Source organism: Lithobates pipiens, unplaced genomic scaffold (assembly GCF_037356315.1).
Source record: "Lithobates pipiens isolate NorthernLeopardFrog02 unplaced genomic scaffold, aLitPip1_a1.2 Scaffold_10, whole genome shotgun sequence".
Taxonomy (NCBI): Eukaryota; Metazoa; Chordata; class Amphibia; order Anura; family Ranidae; genus Lithobates; species Lithobates pipiens.
In genome coordinates, this window is record NW_027507686.1 from 72128060 (window position 1) to 72154181 (window position 26122).

The 26122-nt window shown below is 45.2% G+C and overlaps 1 protein-coding gene across 2 annotated transcripts in view; it reads right to left on the reverse strand.

The window, feature by feature from the left end:
* Nucleotides 1-26122, reverse strand: part of EML3 (EMAP like 3) — a 194898-nt gene that overhangs the window by 144532 nt on the left and 24244 nt on the right. For both annotated transcript variants that reach the window (XM_077455852.1, XM_077455850.1), the window contains exon 3: nucleotides 25801-25864. In XM_077455852.1, coding sequence (XP_077311978.1) covers nucleotides 25801-25864 — 64 coding nt within the window. The remainder of the gene's footprint in view (nucleotides 1-25800; nucleotides 25865-26122) is intronic.

The window sequence follows — 26122 nt, forward strand, 5'->3', positions numbered from 1 at the left end:
TAGGCAAGAGTGCTATCCACTACACCACTGTGCTGCCCAATCATGCTAACTGCTTCATTTCCTCGTCTTATTTTTTATACTGTGTATAAATAATCAGGAATGGTTAGTGTGGAAATTAGCTTTCTTAAATCAATGATTAATTCATTACAAACTCCTTACAAGTAGTCCCCGAGTTACAAACATCCGACTTAAATACGACTCGTACTTAAGAATGGAGGCAACGTGATGTCATGCTCAGGGGTCAAGTCCTGGGGAAAAAAGTGTGGGAGCTCCCACCCAAGACCCACTCCCCCACCGGAAAAAAAAAAAAGAAGATACGTTCATATGCACAAACGCTTCAAAAGTGGTATTTTTCATCCAATTTTCGTATTGTGTGTATGAAGATTAACTGTTAGTACACAAAAAAAAAACAATCCTCAATAAACATAAATACGGTAATTCTCTGAATAATCAGCATTCATTGAATTGTGCTTCCATGCAAATGTGAACATCGTGTTCTGATCTTTATTGGGGAATTTTATTTTGTATATAGAGTATTTATGTGGTGAGTTTACACTTTTCATTGAACAGAGTTTGGATAACACAGGGTTAAAAGGAAAGGTCATAAATTAACTGCACATTATCTGGGCAGAATGCTTAGGGACATAGTGATGTGTTCCTGCTTAGGAGATGTATGTTAGCTTGGGGGGGCTGCAAACTCTGCCGAGCTCCAACACACACTCGGTGCTATTCCAAACCTTCATATATTTCCACATAAACTTCTCTCCTGGCATTAAACTTTGCCAGGTATTGTGCTCAGCTTACCACCCCAAACTGATGTTCCTCCCTCAGCTCACCTCTCTCCCTGCATGTCCTGTGAGCAGAATAGCTGTGCTCCTCCTCTGGGTTCTCTCATCATATGGAGGATGGGGGGATTCAGCAGGACACACAGAGCAAGTATGCAGGAGACTGGGGGGGGGGAGATGAGGAGACAGAAAATCAGGAGGGGCCGGCGGGGAGGAGTGCATCACGAGAGGTCTGACTAAATACAATCTCTTAGCAGCAGGGACCTCATCTACAAATCAGCTAGCTGTGATTGGCAGGTAGATCGAAGCGGAAGCTGTCAAGGGGCCCCCTACTGGCAATGCCTGAATGGTCAAGTGTGTGGCACTTACTATTGCGAGCTGTGTTGGCAGCTGCTGGTGTAGCACCTACCACACAGCTCGCAGTCTTGCAGATTGTGCCGCAACCAGCTGCTTGGTACTGTGGTAAAATGCAGTTTGGTGGCAGAAATTGCCATGCGTTTACAAAGTGCATTTCGGGAGGCATTAACATTTATTTGGCACCCGTACGCATCTCCCGAGGGCAATGCATTCAAGCACGTTGTGAGACATACACATGGAATGCACCTTTCCCGCACCATATTTCTGGTGTGTATGGGCCCTAGAGGAGACATTTTTCCTGTTGTGGAAATAGTACAGGAACTCCGTTCCCATGCGTTCCCGCAGGACTTGAGCCCTGGTCACGCTGGTCCCAGAAACTGCTGTGTGGCCATCTTGCTACTCGCTACCTGCTGCCATCTACTGTCCGGCAGACCTTTCAGCAATACCACATCACTGCATGGCCAGTTCACCCAGTTAATAATTTTTCAGCTAGAGTTACACAATAAAAAGGTACCTGTTTCAATTTTCATAAAAGTTCAACTTAAAGTGTTACTAAACCCAGGACCCTGCATTCACTATATCTGATCTCCCACAGTACACAGGACATGGAAATGCATTTGTTTTAGTAAATATCAACTGCTAATTACCTTTTCTCATCAGCAGTTGAAGCAATCTTGGGACTTCTATCAGTGTCTGATTAAAGCTTGTTCTATGAGGCTTCAGGGCCAATGACCCTCTGTCTGGGCAGTGCTGATTGCACCTGTGCTGGTCACATACACTCTCCCAAGAGAAAGAAAATTCTCTAGCAATACACACCAAACTGAGCATGTGCATCTTGCCTCCAAGGCGCTGTTCTATCAGAAGATGCTTTGGGGATTGTGAAAGAAGGGGAGGACCAGAGAAGACAGGATCAAACAGCCTTTTTACACAATGCAGAGGATTAGCCCCTTGGGTTCAACAGTGAATATAACAAGCATGCTTTACTGCATATACAGACTGATTTTACTGTTGTGGGTTTAGTAACATTTTAAGAACAAACCTTTAGATCCTAGCTTGTTCGTAATCCAGGGACTGCCTATATTGTATTTTTAAATATTTCCTCCATCTATTTCCTCCATCATTCACAATCTTTGATTTCCTAGACAGCGGGATATAGATAGGAAGAGGAAGGGACACCACTGTAAAGCAATAAGGCTTTTACTGTATTTCACAGCATGGAGTGAGCTGGCTGATAGGAAAGGTCAAGTTTGACCTCATTAACCACCTGACATGATGGCCACAGCACGGAGGTGATGGCCTGATTGGCGGGGAGAAACGTTAGTGTGAAAATAGCGAAAATTCATTCACTATCGTCACACAATTGGGTGAGATCAAGGCGCACTCTATGCGCCCCATGCCCACCCTATTTTGAAACCTATTAGAGCCTCTGGCTCTAATCAGGTGCTTCAAAAAGTACCACCCCCTCCCATAAGAATCCATGCATCCGGGGTCCTGAAAGAGGCCGGGCACATGGATGGGGGGCAGTGCCCTTGTGCCCACAATGCATGGGCTGCCCCTGGCGTAACAACTCTACAATTGGTTTACCAAGAAGGGCTTCCTAGGGGGCCCCTTTAAGGTTTATGTGAAATAAGTTACGAAGAATGGTGTAAACCCTGACCCATAACCTGCACACCCTTGGGCATGACCACCATATATGTGCCATAGAGCCTTCTTGTGAGCAGCCTCGAAAACAAATAGGAGAGCAAGTTGGAATGAAATGGGCCAATATAGCTGTTGTGTACTACCACTACTAACACTTTATAGGCACTTTTCTGGAGCACTTAGAGAGGGCTATTGTCATAGTCCGCCAGTCCTCTGGGTCTAACTCTCTCTTCAGTTCTTTTTCCCATTGAAGATGGTAGGGCCTCAAAGGATTTGATTATGGACAAGTATATAAATGATATCATGCCTGGGGAGTGGGGTATGGCTCTACATAGGCTCTCAAAAGGAGTCAGGGTATATGGAGTGGGACGGGATTTGATAAGTTGTTGGAGAAAGTGTCTCAATTGTAGGTAGCTTAGTGTTCCCTCAATGGGATATCATGAGAAGAGCATAAGACGTCAAATGTTAATATCTTAGTGGGATAGAGGATAATTGTGTCGGGTTTTCACATCCTGGAGGTAACAATGGACAATGAAGGAGTTTCAATAGTGGGAGATGAGAGGAGATCAAGCCCGCGGAGTACTTGACTCCCATAGTTGTAAGGAATGGGTTAAATATGGTCCTATTGATTTCGGACGGTGAGTAGAAGGGAGCCATGGTAGAGAAGAGACAAGCACAGGGTCGGAATAAGATCTATTGTGGCATATAAAACAAAAAATTCCTCACTTAGGTATGAGTGAAGCTGCAGCCTCCCCAAAAAAAGACTTCATATAGTGGTGTCCCAAAGACGAAATAATAAAAAAAGGGGATGTTGGCGCTGCGAATAATAAATTAGTGTATATCACCCAATCACAGGTGATATTGGCAAGATATATTAGCAAGATATCTTTGGCAAATAAAGATATTTTATGGGAAGAACCTGTAACATCAATACCACTGATATTGGGGTGAGAGTTAACCGCCCTTGCCAATGGCTCCAAATCAAAATGAACAGCAGCGATGAGAGTGGGCACCCTTGACGTGTATCCCCCACCCAATGTTGAACAGAGGCGACTCAAATCCATAGTATTTAAGTTTAGCTCAAGGGGAATAATAGAGGGCTGCCATCCATCGCAGGAAGGAGGCGCCAAATCCATAATGGTGAAGTACAGACATGAGATAAGGCCATGATAACGTGTCAAAGGCCTTATTCACGTCTAAAGATAGAAGCATCGATTCTAACGAACGCTTGTGAGCTATGTGTTGCAGGTGCTAAATCAGCCGGATAGCATCCCCTGCTTGCCTCTGTGGTATGAAGCCAAGTTGATTTTTCTTTATTAAGCAGGGAAGGAAAGAGTTCAATTGTTTAGCCAGGATCTTGGTCAAAACCACCATATCTATGTTGATAAGAGAAATGGGTCGGAAGTTAGCCCAAGAGGAATGATCACGGTCAGGTATGGGAAGTATGATAATATTAGGGGTTAACAGGTCTGAGGTGAAATTCTGGCCCTGTTTAACAGAATTATACATAGCTGTCAGGTGTGGGGTTATAACGTCGGCCGGTTTCCTATAATAAAGCACCGGGTCCTGGTTGCTTACCTACTTTGAAAGACGACCAAGGAAACTGTCTGTGTCCCAACTACTCGAATGATCAGAGGCCGAATACAGTTTGGTTAAACGATAACGGAATTCCTCCAGAACCTTCACTGGGTTACCGGTGAGTACATTACGTCTGGTACACAGAGTGATAGGGGTAAATTTAGAAGTAAAGGTACGAAGCCTGTGGGTCAGCATCTGATTTGGCCTATTCGCTTTAGCATACCACTTCTGGTGGGACCAACGCAGAATGCGTTCAGCTCCATCCGTGAGGCATAGGTCTAGCTCTAAGCCGTCCTGATCCAGGAGTTTGCGGTTAACGGGAGTAGGCGATTGTTTAAAGGGAGTAGAGAGTAATTCCAGGTGGGCCTCTAAATCGCATTGCCAATGACCTCTTTGTCATTTACGTTTTGAAGCTATCTGTATGATATGGCCCCTAAGAACCACTTTGTACGCCTCCCATAGGGCTACAGGAGATGAAACAGAGCCTGTTGGTATGGAATTAATCCTCAGAAGCTTTTAGGATATCATCCCAAATCTCCTTGAAGGATAGAAGCGAGTCGTTCATTACCCAGGGGGAACGGGGTGGTCTACTGAGAATAGAGTGTGCCTACAACCAGAACAGGGTCATGACCTGACCATGGGGCAGCTAAAATAGAAGTGGATATCACCAGGGGTAAATGTTTCCTCAACATAAACATATGGTCTATTCTAGAGTGAGAATGGTGGGGGTGAGAATAGGGCGTGTAACCTTTGCCTAGGGGATGGCATTCCCTCCAAAGGTCAACCATGTCATGGACTTGTAGGGCACAAGCAAATTTCCTAGCATCAGGTGAGGGAGCAACACGTTCTGAGGGATATTTGTCTAAGGAAGCGTTCAAAGCCAGGTTCGAGTCGCCCGCAAGAAGGAGGGTGCCCTTGTGGTGAGATGTCAAAAGGCAACAAAGATGGGTCAGAAAGGCTCCTGGGGTAGAATTAGGAGCATAATAAGTCATGACAGTAACCTCTGTGTCCTGAATGGTACCTTGTAGCAACAAATATCTGCCATCTGGATCTGCTATCTGTTTAGTGCAACTAAAAGGGACCAACTTTTGAAAAGCAACGAGCACCCCTTTTTGCTTTGTTGGGTCGTTGGCAAAAAAAAACCCTGAAGATATTGAGCATCAAAATATTTCGGGCAGGAGGTGGTTGAAACGTGGGTTTCCTGCAAGCACGTTATATCTATCTGCTGTATTTTAAAACTTTTACTCATTTTTGGGGGGAGTTCATACCTTGAACGTTGGGACAGCCAATTGAGCGTCATAGAAAAAATAAAAGGGAACCGAAATTTATACCCCTGAATATGGATCCCGCAGACTTGAGAGTAGACTAGAAGAGAAGCTTACATAGAGCAATATAAGAAGGCCGAGTAATACTCGGAGCAGTGAAGATCCATGTAACAATGTAGCATTGGTTAGTAGTAAGAAAGGCCCACTGGTGGGTCGGCGGTTGGCCAGGACTAATGTCCCATTTAAGTTCTGGCACATTTGGGGGAGCAGTGATCTTTCAGAACTACTTGGCAACATTTTAAAATAAAGTTATCAGTAGAATATAAAAAAAGTGAGCACATAGCATATTAAAAACATTTTAAATGACACAACCAAAATAAACGAGAGGAACAGCCTATGCACTGTGCTGCTGAAGTCGGTTGCCAGCACCCAGGGACACCCCTGTACAAGTGAGCGGACCCAAGGCGGGCGGCCAGCGAGCAGTAGGTAAACCGCCAAATCAAGTAGAGGCAAACATAACAGTAAAATGATTGTCTTAGGTCAACAATAATACTGAACTCTGAAGTCCGGGACCCCCCGGGCCACAGCCCAAGTGCAAAGGATCGTCTCCCTCAGTCTACTGTGAGCAAGGGACCCCCAGTATCCACATGGGAGTAACCAACTCACTATAAGGGGGGCGCCCCCTGCAAGCATCCAATATCTCTCACCTGCTATAACATTTAAAAGGCAAAAAAAAGGGGGGAGGGTAGAAGCATAGTATATATGTATCAAAGATCATAATACAATTCCGAATGACCATAACCCAGTGCTGCCATCTCGCAAGTGGGGCAACCCAGGGTAGTAGACCTACAAAGACAAAAAAATAAAATATTTAGGCTCCTCTGCTTTGCAATAGTAACTGGGGAGAGGTCTGAAAAGAGTTGCAGGGAGTTACCCTGGAAAGAGAGATCCTGGTGGTCTCCTGTGGCTTGCAAAAGTCTCTCCTTAGTGCGGTAGTAATGAAACTTGATAATGACATCCCTACGGGCCCTTGGATGGCTTAGAGGCTAAAGACCTGTGAATACAGTCAAATTCCAAGCGTTCAGGAGGGATGTCAGGTGCAAGCTCCTGAAAAAAAGCAGTGGCAGTTCCGTGAAGATCAATGAGGGTCTCAGGGAGTGCGCGGATGTGAAGATTATCTCTGCAGGCCCTGTTCTCTGCATCTTTAATTTATCCTGTAAGCTCACAAGTTCAGTGTGCAACTTATCAACCTCTTCTTCATGCCCTTCTAATACTAATGTTCTCAGAGAGCCGCGTGGTCTCGTCTGGCTCCGGGGGCTCAGTGCCATCTTGCCCTTCCCTATGGCTGGAGAAGCCTTCTGGCTAGAGCGTTATCGCTGTCGGTTCTTAGGTGTGTTATACATGCCCACTGTGAGCCCAGTGATGTCCGCAGCCTCAGGAGCTGCTGCAGCTGGCTGAGAGTGGACTGTGCCTTGTCAGCCGGGGTTTAGGATCCAACGGTAGGGAGTGAGGAGTTCAGGCGTCCATATTCCTCGGTCCCGCGCATGTGCCCCCCCCCCCCCCCCAAACTCATTGACCTTTTATACACACACACACTAATTACCAACAAACGGATCACAGGTGAGGATGGTTACCTTTAATAGTCATTCAAACCCTTTTGTGTCAACTTGTGTGCATGTTATCAAGCCAAAATCACCAGGGTATGTAAACTTTTGATCAGGGTCATTTGGGTCGTTTCTGTTGTCTTTATGATTTAAAAACTGTAAACACAGTTGATTGATAATAAATGGCTTCAGCCAAACACTAACCATGAGTGAAATAAATGTTTTTGTGTTATCATTTATATTCTCTGAAAAATGGCCAAGAAATCATAAATTCTGCCTGGGTATTTAAAGTTATGAGCACAACTCTGTGTGTGTGTGTGTGTGTGTGTGTGTGTGTGTGTGTGTGTGTGTGTGTGTGTGTGTGTATATGTGTATAGTACATACACCAGCCACAACTTTATGACGACTAACAGGTTAAGTGGGTAACATTGATTATCTTGTTTCAGTGGCATCTGAAAGTGGGTGGGATATATTTGGCAGCAGTTGTCTCTGAAGGTGATGTGTTGAAAGCAGAGAAAATGGGTATTGCAGTTTGTTGTGTATGGGGCTGCATAACCGCAGACCAGTCAGGGTACCCATACCGACCCATGTCCACGGGCAAAAAAGCCTACAATGGAGGACACATGAACATCAAAACCGGATCACAGATCAATGGGAAAAGGTGGCCTGGTCTGATGAATCACATTTTCTTTTATATCATGTGGCTGGCTGGGTGTGTGTGTGTAACGCTTAGCTGGGGAAGAGATGTCACCAGGATGCACTACAGTAAGAAGGCAAGCCAACAAAGGTAGTGTGATGCTTTGTGCAATGTTCTGCTGTGAAACCTCTGGTCCTGCCATTCATGTGCATCTCACTTGACATGTACCAATACCCTAAACATTGTTGGTGATCAGGTACACCCCTTCATGGAAACAGTATTCCATGATGGCAGCAGGATAATGCATCATGCCACAGTTCAAGTTAGAGATGTTGACTTGGCCTCCAAACTCTCTAGATCTTGATCTATCGAGCATTTACGGGATGTGGTGTAAAAAACTGTTTTTGCAGCAAAAGGCCTGTTTTGATGACAAAAGGGGAACCTACTCAGTATTAGATGGGTGGTTGTAAAGGTACGACTAATCGGTGTGTATGTATAATGGGAGAAAATAAGAGAGAAAGAGAGAGAGAGAGGAGAGATGTCCAATGCTCACATAGTTTTACGCTGCAGGCTCAAAATATTTTCTGGCCATTCTCATGTTCTCTTTGTGTGCTGAAGTCTGGCCTAGCATTGGGTGGAGAAAAGCCTAAATAATACTTAACTTTCCAGAACTGTTGCACATTGTCGTGGCTACTGAATTCTGGGGGTGGAATTTGAACAACAAATGTCTTTTTTTCTGGACAGACAGTATAAGCATTGTTTATGCTATTAATAGTATATCTTCATCTTCCTTGCATGTTTTGTCATTGCTGTATCATTTAGTGTTGCTGATGCTCTTTTTCTCCACTCTCAAGCAGACTTGTTTGAATCAGCTTGCCTAGGTTCTTTGAGGACAGTATTGGAAGACAATGTTACTGGTCTGCAATTATGTGGTCCAATCTACTTGGAAAAGTCATAGTAGGGCTTGGCTTGAATAGTATATATGCACTAACTCCCTTGTACAAAAATAATATATAAAACATGTACAAAAAATGTATATAAGTGCATTCAATACAGTGCAAAATGTGACATCATATAATTATATAACGTATGAAATGACCCCCTTATGCAAAACTTTATAAAGCACATATAGGTAAAAATATTATAAAATATTATAAAAATATTATAAAAAGTATTATAAAATGATAAAGTGCTGTAGTGTCAATATTATACAGTGCTGTGAAAAGTATAACAATATATAATCATTTATGCAATGACCCCCTTATCCAAAATCTATATAAAGTGCATATAAGTAAATGCCAAAGTACCAATATCAAATGTGTAAACACAAAAAAAAAAAATTCTCATCACATATCTTGAAATAAAGTGCAATGGTTCCAATCAAAATGGTAAAAAATTGGTGCAACTTTAAAAAAAAAATGGATGCATGGGATAGGATTAAGATCCAATATTCTGTGACTTCCACCTGGTCAAATCACTCTCTTGATAATGGCCATCCACCTCCCTTTATGGACACTCTGAGGGTTATTTATGAAAGGCAAGTCCACTTTGCACTACAAGTGAGCATACAAGTGCAGTCGCTGTAGATCTGAGGGGGACATGCAAGGAAGATTAAAAACAGTATTTTAGCTTGCACATGATTGGATGATAAAATCAGCAGAGCTTTCCCTCATTTCAGATCTTTCCCTCAGATCTACAGCGACTGCACTTCCAAGTGCACTTCCAGTGCAACGTGGAGTTGCCTTTCATAAATAAGGTAGTTAAAACGGAAAATTGTATACTCACCTTTCCGTAATTTTCCTTTCCTGTTGCATCTCATGGCAGCATACACCTATGGGTTGTGGCTCCGCCCCCGCAACCTGATAGGACCGTTTAACTATTAAATCTTGAGAGGGCCCCTGCTTCAGCATTCTCAATATATAGATACCTCACCTTAGACGGGTGGGCATCTGTATGCTGCCATGAGATGCACCAGGAAAGGAAAATTATGGAAAGGTGAGTATACAATTTTCCGTTTTCCTGTCGCATCATGGCAGCATACACCTATGGGGAATAACTCGCAAAACTGGGTGGGTATGAGCAGAAAAAGTTTATTTACAAGGAATGGAGGAATTGGACTGAATAATCGCTCTTCCAAATTCCACCGTGGACAACCTAGCGGAGTCCACTTTGTAGTGGGATATAAAAGTATGTGGCTGCCTTGCAGATGGTTTCTGAGGAGACTTTGCAGAAGGCTGCCCAGGAAGTTGCCATCGCCCTTGTAGAGTGCGCCTTTAAGCCCTCAGGTATCTGAGCTTGATTAGAGGAGTAGGATTTCTTTATGATTTTCACAAGCCATGCTGCGATGGTGCGGGAAGTAGCTGCCTGTCCACTTCTGGAGCCATGAGGGATGACTAGGAGGTTTTCCACTTTCCTGAGGTCACTGGTCTTCGAGAGGTAGGCCAGTAAGTTAGATTTTACATCAAGTGGATGAGGGTCGCCCTGCTCTGTAGAAAGAGTGGGAAGGCATATTTCCTGATTAAAATGAAAGGAGGAAGCCACTTTGGGGATGAAGCGGTCTGAAGGTTTCAGAACTACCTTGTCTGGGTAGATGGTAAGGTATGGTTCCTTTGCCATTAGTGCATGCATTTCCGACACCCTCTTGGCTGATGTAATCACTATCAGAAAGGTGATTTTGAGGGTTAGATTCCAAGGGGAAGCTTTTTCAACTGGAAAGAATGGATCATGGGATAGGAAATCCAGTACTATCGAAAGATCCCAGGTTGGAAATGAGGGCTTTCTGGGAGGTCTCAATCTTAGACAAGCCTTCTGGAATTGAGAAATAAGAGGTTCTTGAGCCCATTTCACCCCCGTTATGGCAGATAAAGCTGATACGTGCACTTTCAGGGTGCTTGAACCAAGACCTTTGTCGAGACCTAGCTGAAGGAACTCTAGGACCTGAGCAACTGTAGGGGATGAAGGGTCCCAGGCTTGTTGTTGTGCGATCGAGAGGAACTTATCCCAGATTCTCTTGTAAGTGTTATTAGTGGTAAACCTTCTGGCTTGGAGAAGGGTGTTTATCACTTTGTGGGAACATCCGTGAGCTATGAACCTAGCCCTTTCAGTCTCCATGCTGTTAGGTGTAACTTCTCTGGGCATGGATGGAGGAATTGACCTTGAGAGAGTAGATCCGCTGTCACAGGGAGCGGCAATGGTTCTGCTGTACTCAATTGGAGTAGGGTCGTGAACCACGGCCTCCTCGGCCAAAAGGGCAGGACTGCTAAAACTGTGGAACTTGATTTCCTAAGTCTGAGTAGAAGCCTCAATATGATTGGAGTTGGTGGAAACACGTAACCTAGGTGGAAATTCCAGTTGTCTTGTAAACAATCCGTGCCTTCTGCCGAAGGAAAGGGAACTCTCGCCAGGTACCTCTGACACTTTGCGTTGTTCGGAGTTGCTGCCAGATCGATATCCGGAACCCCCCAAGTCTTCGTTATCAGAGAAAAGGGCTGACTGCTTAGGGCCCATTCGTGGTTGGATACGAACTGTCGACTCAAGGTGTCTGCTATCTGATTCTGGACACCTGGCACGTATGTTGCCCTGAGACTGGATAAATTCAGTTGTGCCCATTGGAAGACTGGTTGGACTTCTTGCAACATGGAGCGACTCCTGGTGCCTCCTTGCCTGTTGATATAAGCCACAGCCACTCGATTGTCCATCTTTAGTAGGACGTCTTTTCCCTCCAGAAATGGGCTGAAGGCTAGTAGTGCCTGTAATGCTGCTTTCATCTCCAATAAGTTGGAAACCACATCGTGTGTCCTGAATGGCCAACAACCTTGGGCTGCGTGGTGACGATAGTGTGCTCCCCATCCTTCCATGCTGGCATCCGAGGTGATTACTTCTTGAGAGAGAAGGACTAAGCGTTTGCACCTCTTCAGATTGTGTGGTTTGGTCCACCATGATAGCGATTGCTTCACCTCTTTTCGGATCACTATCGGCTGGGTCATTGACACGCCATTCCATTGTTTCAGGAATGATATTTGAAGAGGCCTGGCATTCCACTGGGCCCATTGTACCATTGGGATAGTTGCCGAGAATGACCCTAAAATACTGAGACATTCCCTGGCGGAAATGGTAGTGGCCACGAGTAATCTCTTTACTTTCCGGATTAGGATGGGAACTTTCTCCTCCGGGAGTTCTACTGTATTGAGTCGGGTATCCAGCTCCGCCCCCAGAAAAATCATTTGCTGCGTGGGATTTAGACTGCTCTTCCCCCAATTTATCAGCCACCCAAATTTTTTCAGGGTGGAGATTAGGATTGCGCGATGAAGTAGGAGGGAATCTCGGTTGTCGGCCAGGAGAAGGATATCGTCTAGATAGTGGTGCACCCTCAGGCCTTGCTCCCTTAATAGGGCTATTACTGGCAGTAACACCTTTGTAAATGTTCTTGGAGCAGTGGATATTCCGAACGGGAGACTTTGGAATTGGAAATGTTGATGACCTACAACAAAGCGGAGACATTTCTGAAATGAGGTGTGAATGGGAACGTGCAGGTAGGCGTCTTGTAAATCGATGGAGAGCATCCAATCTCCTATGTTGATGGCCTGGAGGATTGTCTGCAGACTCTCCATTTTGAATGCCTCCACCAGGATTCGGTGATTGAGTTTTTTTAAGTCCATGACAGGACGTAAGTCTCCTGTTTTCTTTTTTACCAAAAATAGAGGAGAATAGAATCCTCTCCCTCTCTGTGGTAGAGAAACTTCCCTTATAGCTTGCTTCTGGATTAGGTCCTGAACATATCCGTTCAGTAGTACTCTCTTTTGGTGAGATGATGGTATCTTTGTTACTCGGAAATGGTCCCTTGGGTGCTTTCGGAACCTCCATCTGTGTCCGAATTGGACAGTCGCCACTGCCCATGGATCCTTTATTGTCCCCGCCCATACCTGCTTGAACAACCTGAGCCTGGCTCCTACTACAGCTGGTTGGGTGGGCGCACCTTCAAAAAGACTTTTGATCCCCTGTAGTAGGGGTCTTGGCTTTCTGGAGCTTGAGGAAGGATGATTGAGGGTTCTTCCAGTTTCTCCTGTACTCTTTGCCAGGTCTGTAGGATCTTGCCTCCCTATATTTGTCTGGGAGGTTTCGTCTGGGGGCTGACGGTCTTTGCTGTTTAAATCTTCTATCTGAAGGGATCAGACCCGATTTTCCCCCGGTAACTTTAGAAATCGCAGGGTCTAGCTTTTCTCCAAAGAGATTTGCTCCGTCAAAGGGAATCTTGCACCAGTTTGTCTTCGAGGATGGGTCTGCAGACCAGGGTTTCAGCCAAAGTGCCCTTCTGGCCATTACTGAGCTCAGCATTGCTCTTGATGTAGATTTAATTATATCTACAGAGGCTTCTGCGACAAAGTCGCCTGCGAGAGATAGTTCCTGTAGGGCTGAGATTACCTTCTCTTGTTCCCCTCCTTCTGACACCAGTCTCTCGGCATTGGCGGACCAGTTGGAAATGGCTCTACCGACAGCTGCTAGGGCCACAGCTGGTTTGCATGCGCCTCCTGCTGATAGGTAAGATCTTTTCAGATCTAGGTCAATTTTCCTATCCAGCACATCTTTAAATGTAACAGCATCTTCGATTGGAAGTGTCACATGTCTGGCAAGACGCATCAGAGAAGAATCCACCACTGGCGGGGTCACTAATGGAGTGACACTAGGCTCCTTCGGGGGTAAAGTTTTGCTAACCTGTTAGTTAGGCTGATCTTCTTATCCAGCTTTTGCCATTCCTCTTTAATCAAATCCTCTAGTTCCTCAATAAATGGGAAGGTCTCAGGATCTTTCTTGAGATTTGGAAAATATTTCCTCAGCTTCTGAGGAGTTTGTTTCTCTTCCACCCAATCGATCGCTTCCTTCACTGATTTAATGAAGGGTTCAACTAATGCAAAGTCGAAGCCGGTAGAGGTGTCAATGTCATCATTATCTGACAAAGGATCTGACATCCTTGAAGTGGAGGGAGCAGCAGATGTGGTGCCTTGCAAAGGTCTGCTAGTTTCCGGCCCTGCGATTTGGAGGGGCGATTCAGTAGCTGGAATACTAGGATCTAATTCCCTGTCTTTGGTTGCTTCATTGAAGCATGAACGACAGGCCAGCTTATCTGGGAGTGCTATTGCGCCACAAGCCCAGCATGAGTTTCCAGAGGGATGGAGACTTTGAGCGCGAGAAGAATGTCTGCTAGTAGGGGATCTTCTGTGGTAGGAGTGGCCATGTCGAGAGTAGGACCTTGATCGACTCCTCCTGTGATCTCCGCTCTCTCTGCGCCTTGAGCGGCTTCTGCTATGGTCTTGGTCCCGTCTATGACTTGAGCGGCTTCTTCTTGAGCGCCTTGAGTGCGATGATCTGGATGACCTGATAGGGCTGTGCAGTTTAGACAGCGTTAGTGACAGGCTCTCTTTTTCCTCTTCGTACTTACCAAGTTGACCCCACTTACCTAATAGGCTGGCGATGGTCTGCTGGGGCAGCGGCCTCCATGAAGAGCGAATCCTAAAAACGAGCGGAAGTCAGTGTGCAAAGACAGGTAGGGAGATATGCAAGTTGCAAAAAAAGAACTTTAGAAACGAAGAGACTGACCTTAAGATCCGAAGGAAACAATATGTAAGAAACGATCGGAATGACTTCGAAGACGATCTTGATAGTAAAGCAGCAGCAGCAGCCACAGTACACAAAGCAAAAATGCCGTTTTTAAATCCTGCGCCATTGCCGTCGCAACGTCGACGTCGTCCCGCACATGCGCAGAAGTGTCTCGCGACGTTCGGCTCCATTTTGGAAAGTGGCGAACCGACAAGACAACGAGGTACTGAACGCCAGCGCATGCGCAGAGGAGTTCAAACATCGGCGCCCGAGGAGCGAGGTTCTACAGAGCTTAGCAAAGAAAGGTACAGAAAATACCAGGAAAGCACAGGTTAGAGGCCGCTGCATGATAAATCTGTTTAAGATTTGTAAAGATAGAAAACGATACCCCTGAGACCATCAGAGTGGGGATTCCTCCATTAAGCTCATTTAGAGGCTGTACAGGTAGGACTTCCACCCAGGAGAGGCTTGAACCTGGCTGGGGCGATAGCGGTAAGGGGTGATGTCCGGTCTTCTCAGGTGAGGAAAAAAAGGAGAATGCTGAAGCAGGGGCCCTCTCAAGATTTAATAGTTAAACGGTCCTATCAGGTTGCGGGGGCGGAACCACAACCCATAGGTGTATGCTGCCATGATGCAACAGGAAATATAACTTGCTGGGGAAAAAGTCTAACTGTGCTGGAACTCTCTCCTAAGGCAGCTGTCAATTAAGCAAATTCTCTCACATACACCCGGTCAATTACCACAGAAAAGAGGATGCAGACATCATTGCACAACATATAATACTCATTAAAAAGCGATTAAAACATAATGTATAAACTCACACTCACTGGTGCTGTCCCTTCATGTAAATATATTTATATATATATATCAACAGATATATTTACGTGTGTGTGTGTATATATAGTATCTCACAAAAGTGAGTACACCCCTCACATGTTTGTAAATATTTTATTATATCTTTTCATGTGACAACACTGAAGAAATTACACTTTGCTACAATGTAAAGTAGTGAGTGTACAGCTTGTATAACAGTGTAAATTTGCTGTCCTCTCAAAATAACTCAACACACAGTCATTAATGTCTAAACCTCTGGCAACAAAAGTCTGTACACCACTAAGTGAAAATGTCCAAATTGGACCCAAAGTGTCAATATATTTTGTGTAAACACCATTATTTTCCAGCACTGCCTTAACCCTCTTATGCCGCGTACACACGGGCGGACTGTATGGCCTACTTAGTCCGCCGAAACACATTTCAGCGGACAGTCCGCTTGTGTGTGGGCTTCAGCGGACTTTTTCAGCGTGCAGTCCGGCGTACTAAGTATTTCGTATTTTTCGAAATACTGTCCGTCGTACTCGCATTTCTGCGGACAATCCGCCCGTGTGTATGCCAGTCCGCCGTACTTTTGAAATGAGCGGACTTTTCCCGCCCGGAGAAAAGTCCGCTCATTTCGAGCGGGTATCCAGGTAGGCGGGGCCCGCGAAGGAGACGTCGCTGGCCCCGCCGCCTGGTATGGACTTAAAGGGGAACCCCAACGCCGAAAAAAATCGGCGTGGGGGTCCCCCCCAAGTCCACAACAGACCCTTGTCCGAGCACGCTACCCGGCTGGCCAGGAAAGGGGGGCAAGCGAGCGCCCCCCCCCCCCCCCTCCTGAGCCGTACCAGGCCGCGTGCCCTCAACATGGGGGGGTGCCTTGGGGAAGGGGGGGCCGTGCGGCCCCCCCACCCCAAAGCACCTTGTCCCCATGTTGATGAGGACAAGGGCCTCTTCCCGACAACCCTGGCCGTTGGTTGTCGGGGTCTGCGGGCGGGGGGCTTATCGGAATCCGGGAGCCCCCTTTAATAAGGGGGCCCCCGGATACCGGCCCCCCACCCTATGTGAATGAGTATGAGGTACAATGTACCCCTACCCATTCACCTGTAAAATAAAAGTACAAAAAAAAACACAACACACGAGATAAAATACTTTATTGCACAGCTCCGGGGGTCTTCCGTCTTCGGGGGTCTTCTCGCCGGACTCCTCCGCTATCTTCTTGTAGCTCTTTTGCTAGCGGAGGAGTCCGGCTTTCTTCCTCGCCGCCGGCCTCTTCTTCCGACTTCGGGGGTCTTGTCCCCCTCTTCGGTTCTTCTGCCGGGCCACCGCGCCTTCTTATGGCTCTTTTACAGGCGGTGGCCCGTTCTTCTGTCGCCGCCGCCGCCGCCTTCCGTTCTTCTTCTTCTTCTTCTCCAGGAGATGTTGCCTCGACGATCTCTCCGGCCGGAATGCCAGGGACGCACTGCGCGGCCACTTATATAGGGACAAGGGGCGGTGTCACATGGCTTTATGTCACATGGGTTGGTGTCACATGGTGACCCCGCCCCCTTACGATGTCATAGTCCCCATGTGACATCAACCCATGTGACATAAAGCCATGTGACACCGCCCCTTGTCCCTATATAAGTGGCCGCGCAGTGCGTCCCTGGCATTCCGGCCGGAGAGATCGTTGAGGCAACATCTCCTGGAGAAGAAGAAGAAGAAGAAGAAGAACGGAAGGCGGCGGCGGTGGCGGCGGCGGCGACAGAAGACCGGGCCACCACCTGTAAAAGAGCTATAAGAAGGCGCTGTGGCCCGGCAGAAGAACCAAAGAGGGGGACAAGATCCCCGAAGTCGGGAGAAGAGGCCGGCTGCGAGGAAGAAAGCCGGACTCCTCCGCTAGCAAAAGAGCTACAAGAAGATAGCGGAGGAGTCCGGCGAGAAGACCCCCGAAGACGGAAGACCCACGGAGCTGTGCAATAAAGTATTTTATCTCGTGTGTTGTGTTTTTTTTTGTACTTTTATTTTACAGGTGAATGGGTAGGGGTACATTGTACCCCATACTCATTCACATAGGGTGGGGGGCCGGTATCCGGGGGCCCCCTTATTAAAGGGGGCTCCCGGATTCCGATAAGGCCCCCGCCCGCAGACCCCGACAACCAACGGCCAGGGTTGTCGGGAAGAGGCCCTTGTCCTCATCAACATGGGGACAAGGTGCTTTGGGGTGGGGGGGCCGCGCGGCCCCCCCTTCCCCAAGGCACCCCCCCATGTTGAGGGCACGCGGCCTGGTACGGTTTAGGAGGGGGGGCGCTCGCTCGCCCCCCTTTCCTGGCCGGCCGGGTAGCGTGCTCAGACAAGGGTCTGTTGTGGACTTGGGGGGGACCCCCACGCCGTTTTTTTCGGCGTTGGGGTTCCCCTTTAAGTCCATACCAGGCGGCGGGGTCAGCGACGTCTCCTTCGCGGGCCCCGCCTACCTGGAGACGCGCTCGAAATGAGCGGACTTTCCTCCGCGTGTGTGGGCGAGTCCGTTCATTTCAAAAGTAGGGCGGATAGTACGGCAGACTTAGTACGCCGTATTAGTCCGCTCAAAAAGTGGTGTGTGTGGTCAAGTCCGTTCATTCGAAAGTATGACGGACTGTCCGTCGGATTGTATGACGGACTAAGTAGGCCATACAGTCCGCCCGTGTGTACGCGGCTTTAGGCATGGAGTTCACCAGAGCTTCACAGGTTGCCACTGGAGTCCTCTTCCACTCCTCCATGATGACATCACGGAGCTGGTGGATGTTAGAGACCTTGCGCTCCTCCACCTTCCATTTGAAGATGGTCCCCAGATGCTCAATAGGGTTTAGGTCTGAAGACATATTTGGCCAGTCCATCAGCTTTACCCTCAGCTTCTTTAGCAAGGCAGTGGTCATCTTGGAGATATCTTTGGGATTGTTATCAATTCTGCCTGCGGCCCAGTCTCCAAAGGGAGGGTACATGCTCTGCAAGAATGTCACAGTACATGTTGGCATTTATGGTTCCCTCAATGAACTGTAGCTCCCCAGTGTCGGCAGCACTCATGCAGCCCCAGACGATGACACTCCCTCCACCATGCTTGACTGTAGGCAAGACACACTTGTCTTTGTACTCCTCCCCTGATTGCTGCCACACACACTTAATACCATATACCAAATAAGCTTATCTTGGTCTCATCAGACCACAGGACAGGGTTCCAGTAATCCATGTCCTTAGTCTGCTTGTCTTCAATAAACTGTTTGCAGGCTTTCTTGTGCATCATATTTAGAAGCTGTCCTTCTTGGACGACAGCCATGCAGACCAATTTGATGCAGTGTGCAGCTTTTGATCTGAGCACTGACAGGCTGACCCCCACCCCTTCAACCTCTGCAGCAATGCTGGCAGTACTCATACGTCTATTTCCCAAAGACAACCTCTGGATATGATGCTGAGCACGTGCGTTCGACTTCTTTGGTCGACCATGACAAGACCTGTTCCGAGTGGAACCTGTCCTGTTAAACTGCCTTATGGTCTTGGCCACCGTGCTGCAGCTCAGTTTCAGGGTCTTAGCAATCTTCTTATAGCCTAGGCCATTTTTATGTAGGGTAATAATTCTTTTTTCAGGTCCTCCGAGTTCTTTGCCATGAGGTGCCATGTTGAAGTTCCAGTGACCAGTATGAGAAAGTGAGAGCGATGACACCAAATTTAACACACCTGCTCCCCATTCACACATGAGACCTTGTAACACTAATGAGTTTCATGACATCGGGGAGGGAATATAGCCAATTGGGCCCAATTTGGACATTTTCACTTAGGAGTGTACTCACTTTTGTTGGCAGCAGTTTAGAAATGGATGGCTGTGTGTTGAGTTATTTTCAGGGGACAGAAATTTTACACTGTTATACAAGCTGTACACTCACTACTTTATATTGCAGCAAAGTGTCATTTCCTCAGTGTTGTTACATGAAAAGATATAACAAAATATTTACAAAAATGTGAGGGGTGTACTCACTTTTGTGAGATAGTGTGTCTTGCCTACAGTCAAGCATGGTGGAGGGAGTGCTTTATACAAATTTGATGATGATTAAATAATGTTGCATTTTTTTCACTGTACTATATGCGCTTTATCTAAGTTTATGTATTCATATATTTTGTGCAAGGGGGTTATTGTGTATATATAGGCTCTAAGGCTGTTTAGCACTGTCAATTTTGTTTATATAAAAAATATTATTTGCAGATGACAACTTACTGTTAACTATAGATAATCTGGTACAGCTCTGCAGCAATGGTGCCTCCAATAATCTAATACTAAAGTGGTCTATGGGCCCTGACCTTCCTTTTTGGCTGGATGTCACAAAGAAAGCAACTAACATAATTCAACACAGGGTACCCCAGATCCTTTCATATATTACACTGTCTGTATGGGTCCCTGTTACCTCTGCGCCCCAGCAGTCTTGAATCTAATATTTCCAGGTACTCCTTTAACAGAGTTCTATGCATAAATTAACTCATTTTTTACTCTCTTCTTTTACTTTTTACTTTTGTGTGTGTTGCTTATTTGTATGTTTTTATGGTGATGAATTAAAAGAATGTAAAATGCTTATCCCTCTAACCATTACCAGATCTAGTTTAGGTTTAGGTCTAGGTTTCCTTCTTGAAGATGTTCTTGCTATTGATTAAAGTATTAGAATTTATGTCAAGTATTCAAAAACTGTCATCTTTGGGAGAGGTTACTCGCACTCAATTTATGTTATAAGCAGGAAGGATTTTGCAGTGAGTGTGGTTGAAGAATACCTTGTAGTTCCTTGGTATGATTTACAGATTTTTAATTGTAGCCAGATGCTTGGCTAAGTAACAGGAGCAATCTAAGACACCGTTGGTGTGCTCTCACCAAACTGTCATGCTGAATTAGCTAACACTGTCTGCCTCCACCCAGCAGAGGGAGCCAGCAAGCAGGTGGAGCTAGAAGCCAGAAGGATTACTGAAAGCCAAGTGTCAAGATTGGAGTTGCGTGTCTGGGACTAGTCGCCTGTTTCATTTTATTGCTGCTAGTAGACTGAGTAGGAAAGGGACAGACCATCCATATAGCAGCCTTAAATCACTGCATGCAGAGCTTTAAAGAGACTGTACTTATGTGCACCACCTTAAAGACTGGGTCCCATTGAATAGCTGGCTGAAGATTGCAATTCAGGTTTCATGCACTTACCAACTGCTTCACAGGGACCCTGAAATGTATTACTAACAGTAAGAGGTACCTCTCCTGACACTAGTTCTCACATAGGTATTTGCAGTGATCCTTACTCAATCAGGTGTGTCAAAGGGGACAGGCTGTTTACAGAGTGGAGGCATATGAACAGAGAATCTGATATACCAAATAATAGATTTGAGAAAACTTTCATGTAAAGTTTATGATTTTTAGGTTGACACCCAAGAGAATATGTTACACATTATTTCAGTATCGCTGGGGCAATAATGGCCAGTAGTAGTAGTATTCAGATTAAAAAGCTGTGCATATAGGCAAATGGAATTCCAACTTTGTTTCAAGTCCTACATTTTACTGATTTGCTGACAAACTGATTTTTCCTTTTAAGTACCTTTCATCTTTTGGCGTGGCTTGTTGGGTATTCTTACATATTCTAGGCAGCAAGTCTTTCAAGCCTTTCTAAGTCTCATTCAAGAAGCTTTTTTTTAATTATAGAGGTCCAGTGGAATGGCTTCAATGGCTTTTAATGGATCCAAGTTTTACCTTATGTTGCTATCATGTGTCTGTCATGTGTATGCTAAGATTCTCTTGTCTTTGGTTGTTCACTTTGAGGGAATAAAGGACTATGAGATTATCTGAACTTGTTGGTTTTATGAGATCAAACATTGAGTTTTTCTCTTTTATGGCCCAACTTTTCTTGGCGTGATCTCAAATTATTCCCAGGGTATTTTGGAAGGAAAGCTGGGGTAGGGGAGAGACAGGGACATAAAGGTCTTAAAAGGCCATGGCGATTCCCCAACACAAGGATTATCCTGTTTGCCCTTGTACACACGGTCGGACATTTCGACAACCAAATCCATCGGATTTTGTCCGAAACTGTTGCATACACACAGTCGGACAAAGTTGTCAGAAAATCCAATCGTACTTAAAGTGATGACGTTATTTCGTTACGATGGGACTACGTTCAGGCTAGTAGCCAATAGCTTTGGTCTAGGAATTTGATCTGAGCATGCGTGGCACTTTGTCCAATCGGAATTCTCTACACATGATCGGACAAAGTACGATCGGAGCATGTTGTCAGAAAATTTTATAGACAAGTTGAAAAACTTGGTCTGTCGGATACTCCGATGGAAACAGTCCGATGGAGCCCACACACTGTCGGATTATCCGACAACACGGTCCTATCGGACATTGTCCATCGGAATATCCGACCATGTGTACGAGGGCTTTGAGCAAAAGGGGACATGATTTCCTGATACATACAGAGGGAGACAACAGACAATTGAAGCAAGATAACAGAATGAATTTAATTATTGAGAGAGATTTAGATTTTTTCTTCTCTGTTTTTTCATGATGATATAGAGAGGACATTATTTCTTTGTGGAGGGGGTCAGAGTTTAGTTAAGGTGTTATATGTTATAGTTTAGAAGCATGCTAAATTACATGACTATTAAAATTAATTACATCAATTTTCGTACCTGTCTTTCTTTTTACTACTAAAATGTAATATAATGGTTTGGGCTTAATTAGCCTATTCAAGAACTGAGTTTTCTGATGCTTGGACACACAGAACCATTTCAAACCACACCAAGCTATTTCAAACATATTGTTTTATGTCACATAAATTTGAGTGCTAAAAATACTGCCTGTCTTTCCAGTAATTTGTACCTTTAATCTGTGGTGATGTGACCACGTAAGTTATTCTTCCAAACTATATCTGTGTGTGTGGGGGGGGGGGGGGGGCTAGCAACATTCACTCAATGCTTCCCTCACTCAGTTTTAGTTGACAGAGTGACTCCAACTAGGAGCTTCTGTAAATCACAACTGGCAGGACTGGGCAGAGGGCATGTCAACCAGACTGACTACAGACAATAGGCATAAGTGTGCATCTAGGCAGCATCCTGTAGTTCTGGTTAGAAGCTGAGAGATGTAAATATGTAAATTGACCATGCCAGCTGCTTCCATGCTTGGTTTGGTCACAGTGCTGCTAAAGGGCGGCCTTGCAGGCTCAATAGGTTGATGCTAATAAGCAAACTTGCTGTAATAAATAACTATTTTCAAGTTAATATGTGAAATGCTATTATAAAATGTAATCATTAAGGTTTACAAACACTTAAATGTTCTCGTGGCTCAGGGTATTATACATTTAGACTTAAAGGATAAGTGCACCCTAAGCCCTTGTACACACGGTTGGACATTCCAATAACAAAATCCGTCGGATTTTGTCCGAAACTGGTGTTGCATACACACGGTCGGACAAAGTTGTCGGAAAATCCGATCGTTCGTAACGTGATGACGTTATTTCATTACGACTGGACTACGTTCAGGCTAGTAGCCAATAGCTTTGGTCTAGGAATTTGAGCTGAGCATGCGTGGCACTTTGTCCGATCGGAATTCTCTAGAAATGATTGGACAAAGTCCAATTGGATCGTGTTGTCGGAAAATTTTTATATCCAGCTCTCAAACTTTGTTGGTCGGACATTCTGACGGAAAAAGTCAGATGAAGCCCACACATGGTCGGATTATCCAACAACATGGTCCGATCGGACATTTTAAGCTAATCCGACTCGATCCAATGGTGAGCTGTCAGCTGCAGCTTCACTGCCATGTGGACAAAAAAATAAATGCTGCCTGGAAAAGAAACCATTTAATACTTACCTGCCCCATGTATGAAAGTCACTATTCCCCTCTGTATATACGAGATAGAAAATTATCCAGCATGCTTCCCATTGGGGTGCATGCGTGGTCCCTTGTTGCGCTCTGTGGCTTCTTTCACCAGCCCCATGTCCTGTGGTGACAGTAGGAGGAACCATAGTGTGCAGAGGGGGGAACAGGCATCTGATACTCCTGAAGATATTTTGGCCAGAGATATAACTGCATCTGATAGAACACAGACACTGTTCGGTTGATGATTTTCCACCAACGTTAGCCTATTTTTAAATCTTGACTGTTGTCAAGCTAGGTGGTGCTTGCTTGTCTATGGGTGCCTATATTTTGTGAATACAGAGTAGAACAGCTGCAGAAGAGGCAGGGGGATAGGTTAGTAAATAGTTTATATTCTAGGCAGTATTTTTTTTTTAGTTTTGTGTCAACACGACATTGTGACTTTAGATAACGGTTGAACTGTTTGGTTAACATATAAAGGAGAAGTGTGGGGTGAATGAAAAACCAAACCTACATACTCCCCATCTATGTGATACTGCAGCTGTTCTGTGCCAGCTCTAAAGACAGAGAGCTGAGCGATCACCTGACCGCTGATCAATCAGCTTTCAGTAAACTCGCAGCAGACAACAGTGACTGTCAGTCAATGCACCACGCTCTGCTCCACTAATGTTCACTGGAGCACTAGACTGGGAGGGGGCAAGTTTTCCAGGCTTTCAGCTGCACCCTTAAAGTGGTTGTAAACCCTTACAAACCACTTTGACTTACAGGTAAGCCTAGATTAAGGCTTACCTGTAGGTCCAAGAAATATCTCCTAAACCTATACGGTTTAGGAGATATTTACAAAAAGACAGGCCCCGCTGTCTAGGGCGCATGCGCCCTAGACAGCGCCGTGCAGGCGCACTGAGCAGGCCGCAGATCACTGCAATATGCCGCTCGTGACGGCTCCCGTGCGAATGCGCGGGAGTGACGTCATCGCGCCTCAGGCGAATCACAGCGCCGGAGCAGCGAGACCCGGAAGTCACTCCGGGATACATGGCAGCGGTGAAGATGAAGACGGAGGACCGCTTTGGGGGCTTTGTCCTCAGGTAAGTTATTCATAATGAACTAGTATGCTATGCATACTAGCTCATTATGCCTTTGCCTTGCAGATTGCATTTTTAAATTTTTATTTTTTTATTGCCTTTACTTCCTCTTTAAAGGCCGTGCCAGCCATTAATCAGGCAGCCCGGTGGATTCTAACATTCTTTCTGAATTTGATGTGACTCTGCCCTGTCAGCAAATTCAGGGCAATAGTGTAGTAACACTTGGCTTTCCCACAGAAATTATAAAAAGTGATTTCATGTAAAGTGTGAAGTTAGTCCACTCTGTAAAGCATTGTTTGGCAATACTCTGTTACGGACCACTGTTAGTAAGTGCTCTGAAGTAGGATCGCAGTAGCTAATTTATTTAACTGCTAGACTTAGTGCTGGACTTTGTATAACAGATGGCAGATCAAACATTTGATTGTTGCTGGAACCAGTCAGAGTCTTTGAGTTTAGGTGCCATTATAAATTAACACTGGGACAAACAGCTACTATCCCAGCTCAGTTTAAAATTGGCACCTGGGAGTAAAGTAGTTAACAAAATTATGCCAAATGGAGATGCAAGGCTAATTCATACATCAAGCATCTATTTGTATTGTTCTGGTGGTTTAAGCCTGGAACCCACAAGCCGAATATCAGCCAGTATCAGCCAGTTCAACAGAAACCGCCCGACATTCGGTCCGCGTGTATGGCAGCCTATCCGACAAAAGCCGGCTGAATGTTCGGCTTCCATAGAACAGGCATGCCAGAAAAACATCTGCCAATGTCCCCCTGTCAGAGTGCAATAGCACAGCGTGGAGATCGCTATAATAACATTGCATAGTTAGTACAGAGCCCTCCTCGTGAGCTCCCCAGTTCTGGGCTGAACTAAAAAAAACTCAAAAGCCCCATACACACTATCAGATTTTCTGCTGATTTTTGTCTTCAGATTTACCAAAACCATGTAGTGCAAGGGCCTGCCTGATTGCATACAAAGTGAAACTCCTAAGGTTTGACCTCATATTATATGGTTTTGGTAAATCTGAAGGAAAAAATCAGCAGAAAATCTGATCGTGTGTATGGGGCTTTAGTGTGTACCAGGCATTGGAATCTGTCCCTGACCATATCTGCCCATTGTCGCCTCTTCTGCCCAGCGGCATCAGATGTTCTAAAGCTAAAAATGTCACTGCTATTGAGCTATAAAGGGTCTTTGAGGTTTCCTAGACATGAAATATGCAGATTTACGTTTTTTGCGATCTAGAAGGAGATGCAATGCATGCAAATGACAAATCCTACATTAATCCTGCAAGATCCGGCACATTTACCTTTTAGGTAGTAGTTGAAGAGAGGATTAAAAACATGTAAAGGTTAGAAGATACCCTTAATCTCTGTTAAATAAGTATTTAAGGATAATTTTCCAATATGATGACCCCATGTTCAGAATTTATGTGATGCAATAGTTTATGTCCAGAGATGGTCAAACTGTTGTATAACTGCTATATATCAGAATTGTTTGAATTGTGTTTTTAATTTGACTCCAGACATAGATATTTTACATACCGTATGTAACATCTTCAATCCTTAATTGTTATAGAAAATAAAAAGCATACATATGTTGTTACCTGCAGGTTTTTGATGGTGTAATGGTATCTTTCACAGACTGCACCACAGATGAGTTGGAATGACCTGTTTTACAGTTAAATTTACAATCAGTTATGGCAAATCATGAAAACCTTTTCATTTTTTTAACCATTTAAATAGGTTATACGGTAATCTATATGAGCACATTCCCCACTCAGTGTATACATCTGTTGAAATACCCAACATTACCAATGGCATTAAAATATATTCAGTTTCACTAAACATTAAAGGATTATGCCTCCCAACCTGGCTTGGGTCTAAGTTCTCTAATGATCCTATCATTGAGGTACATTACATGGTAAC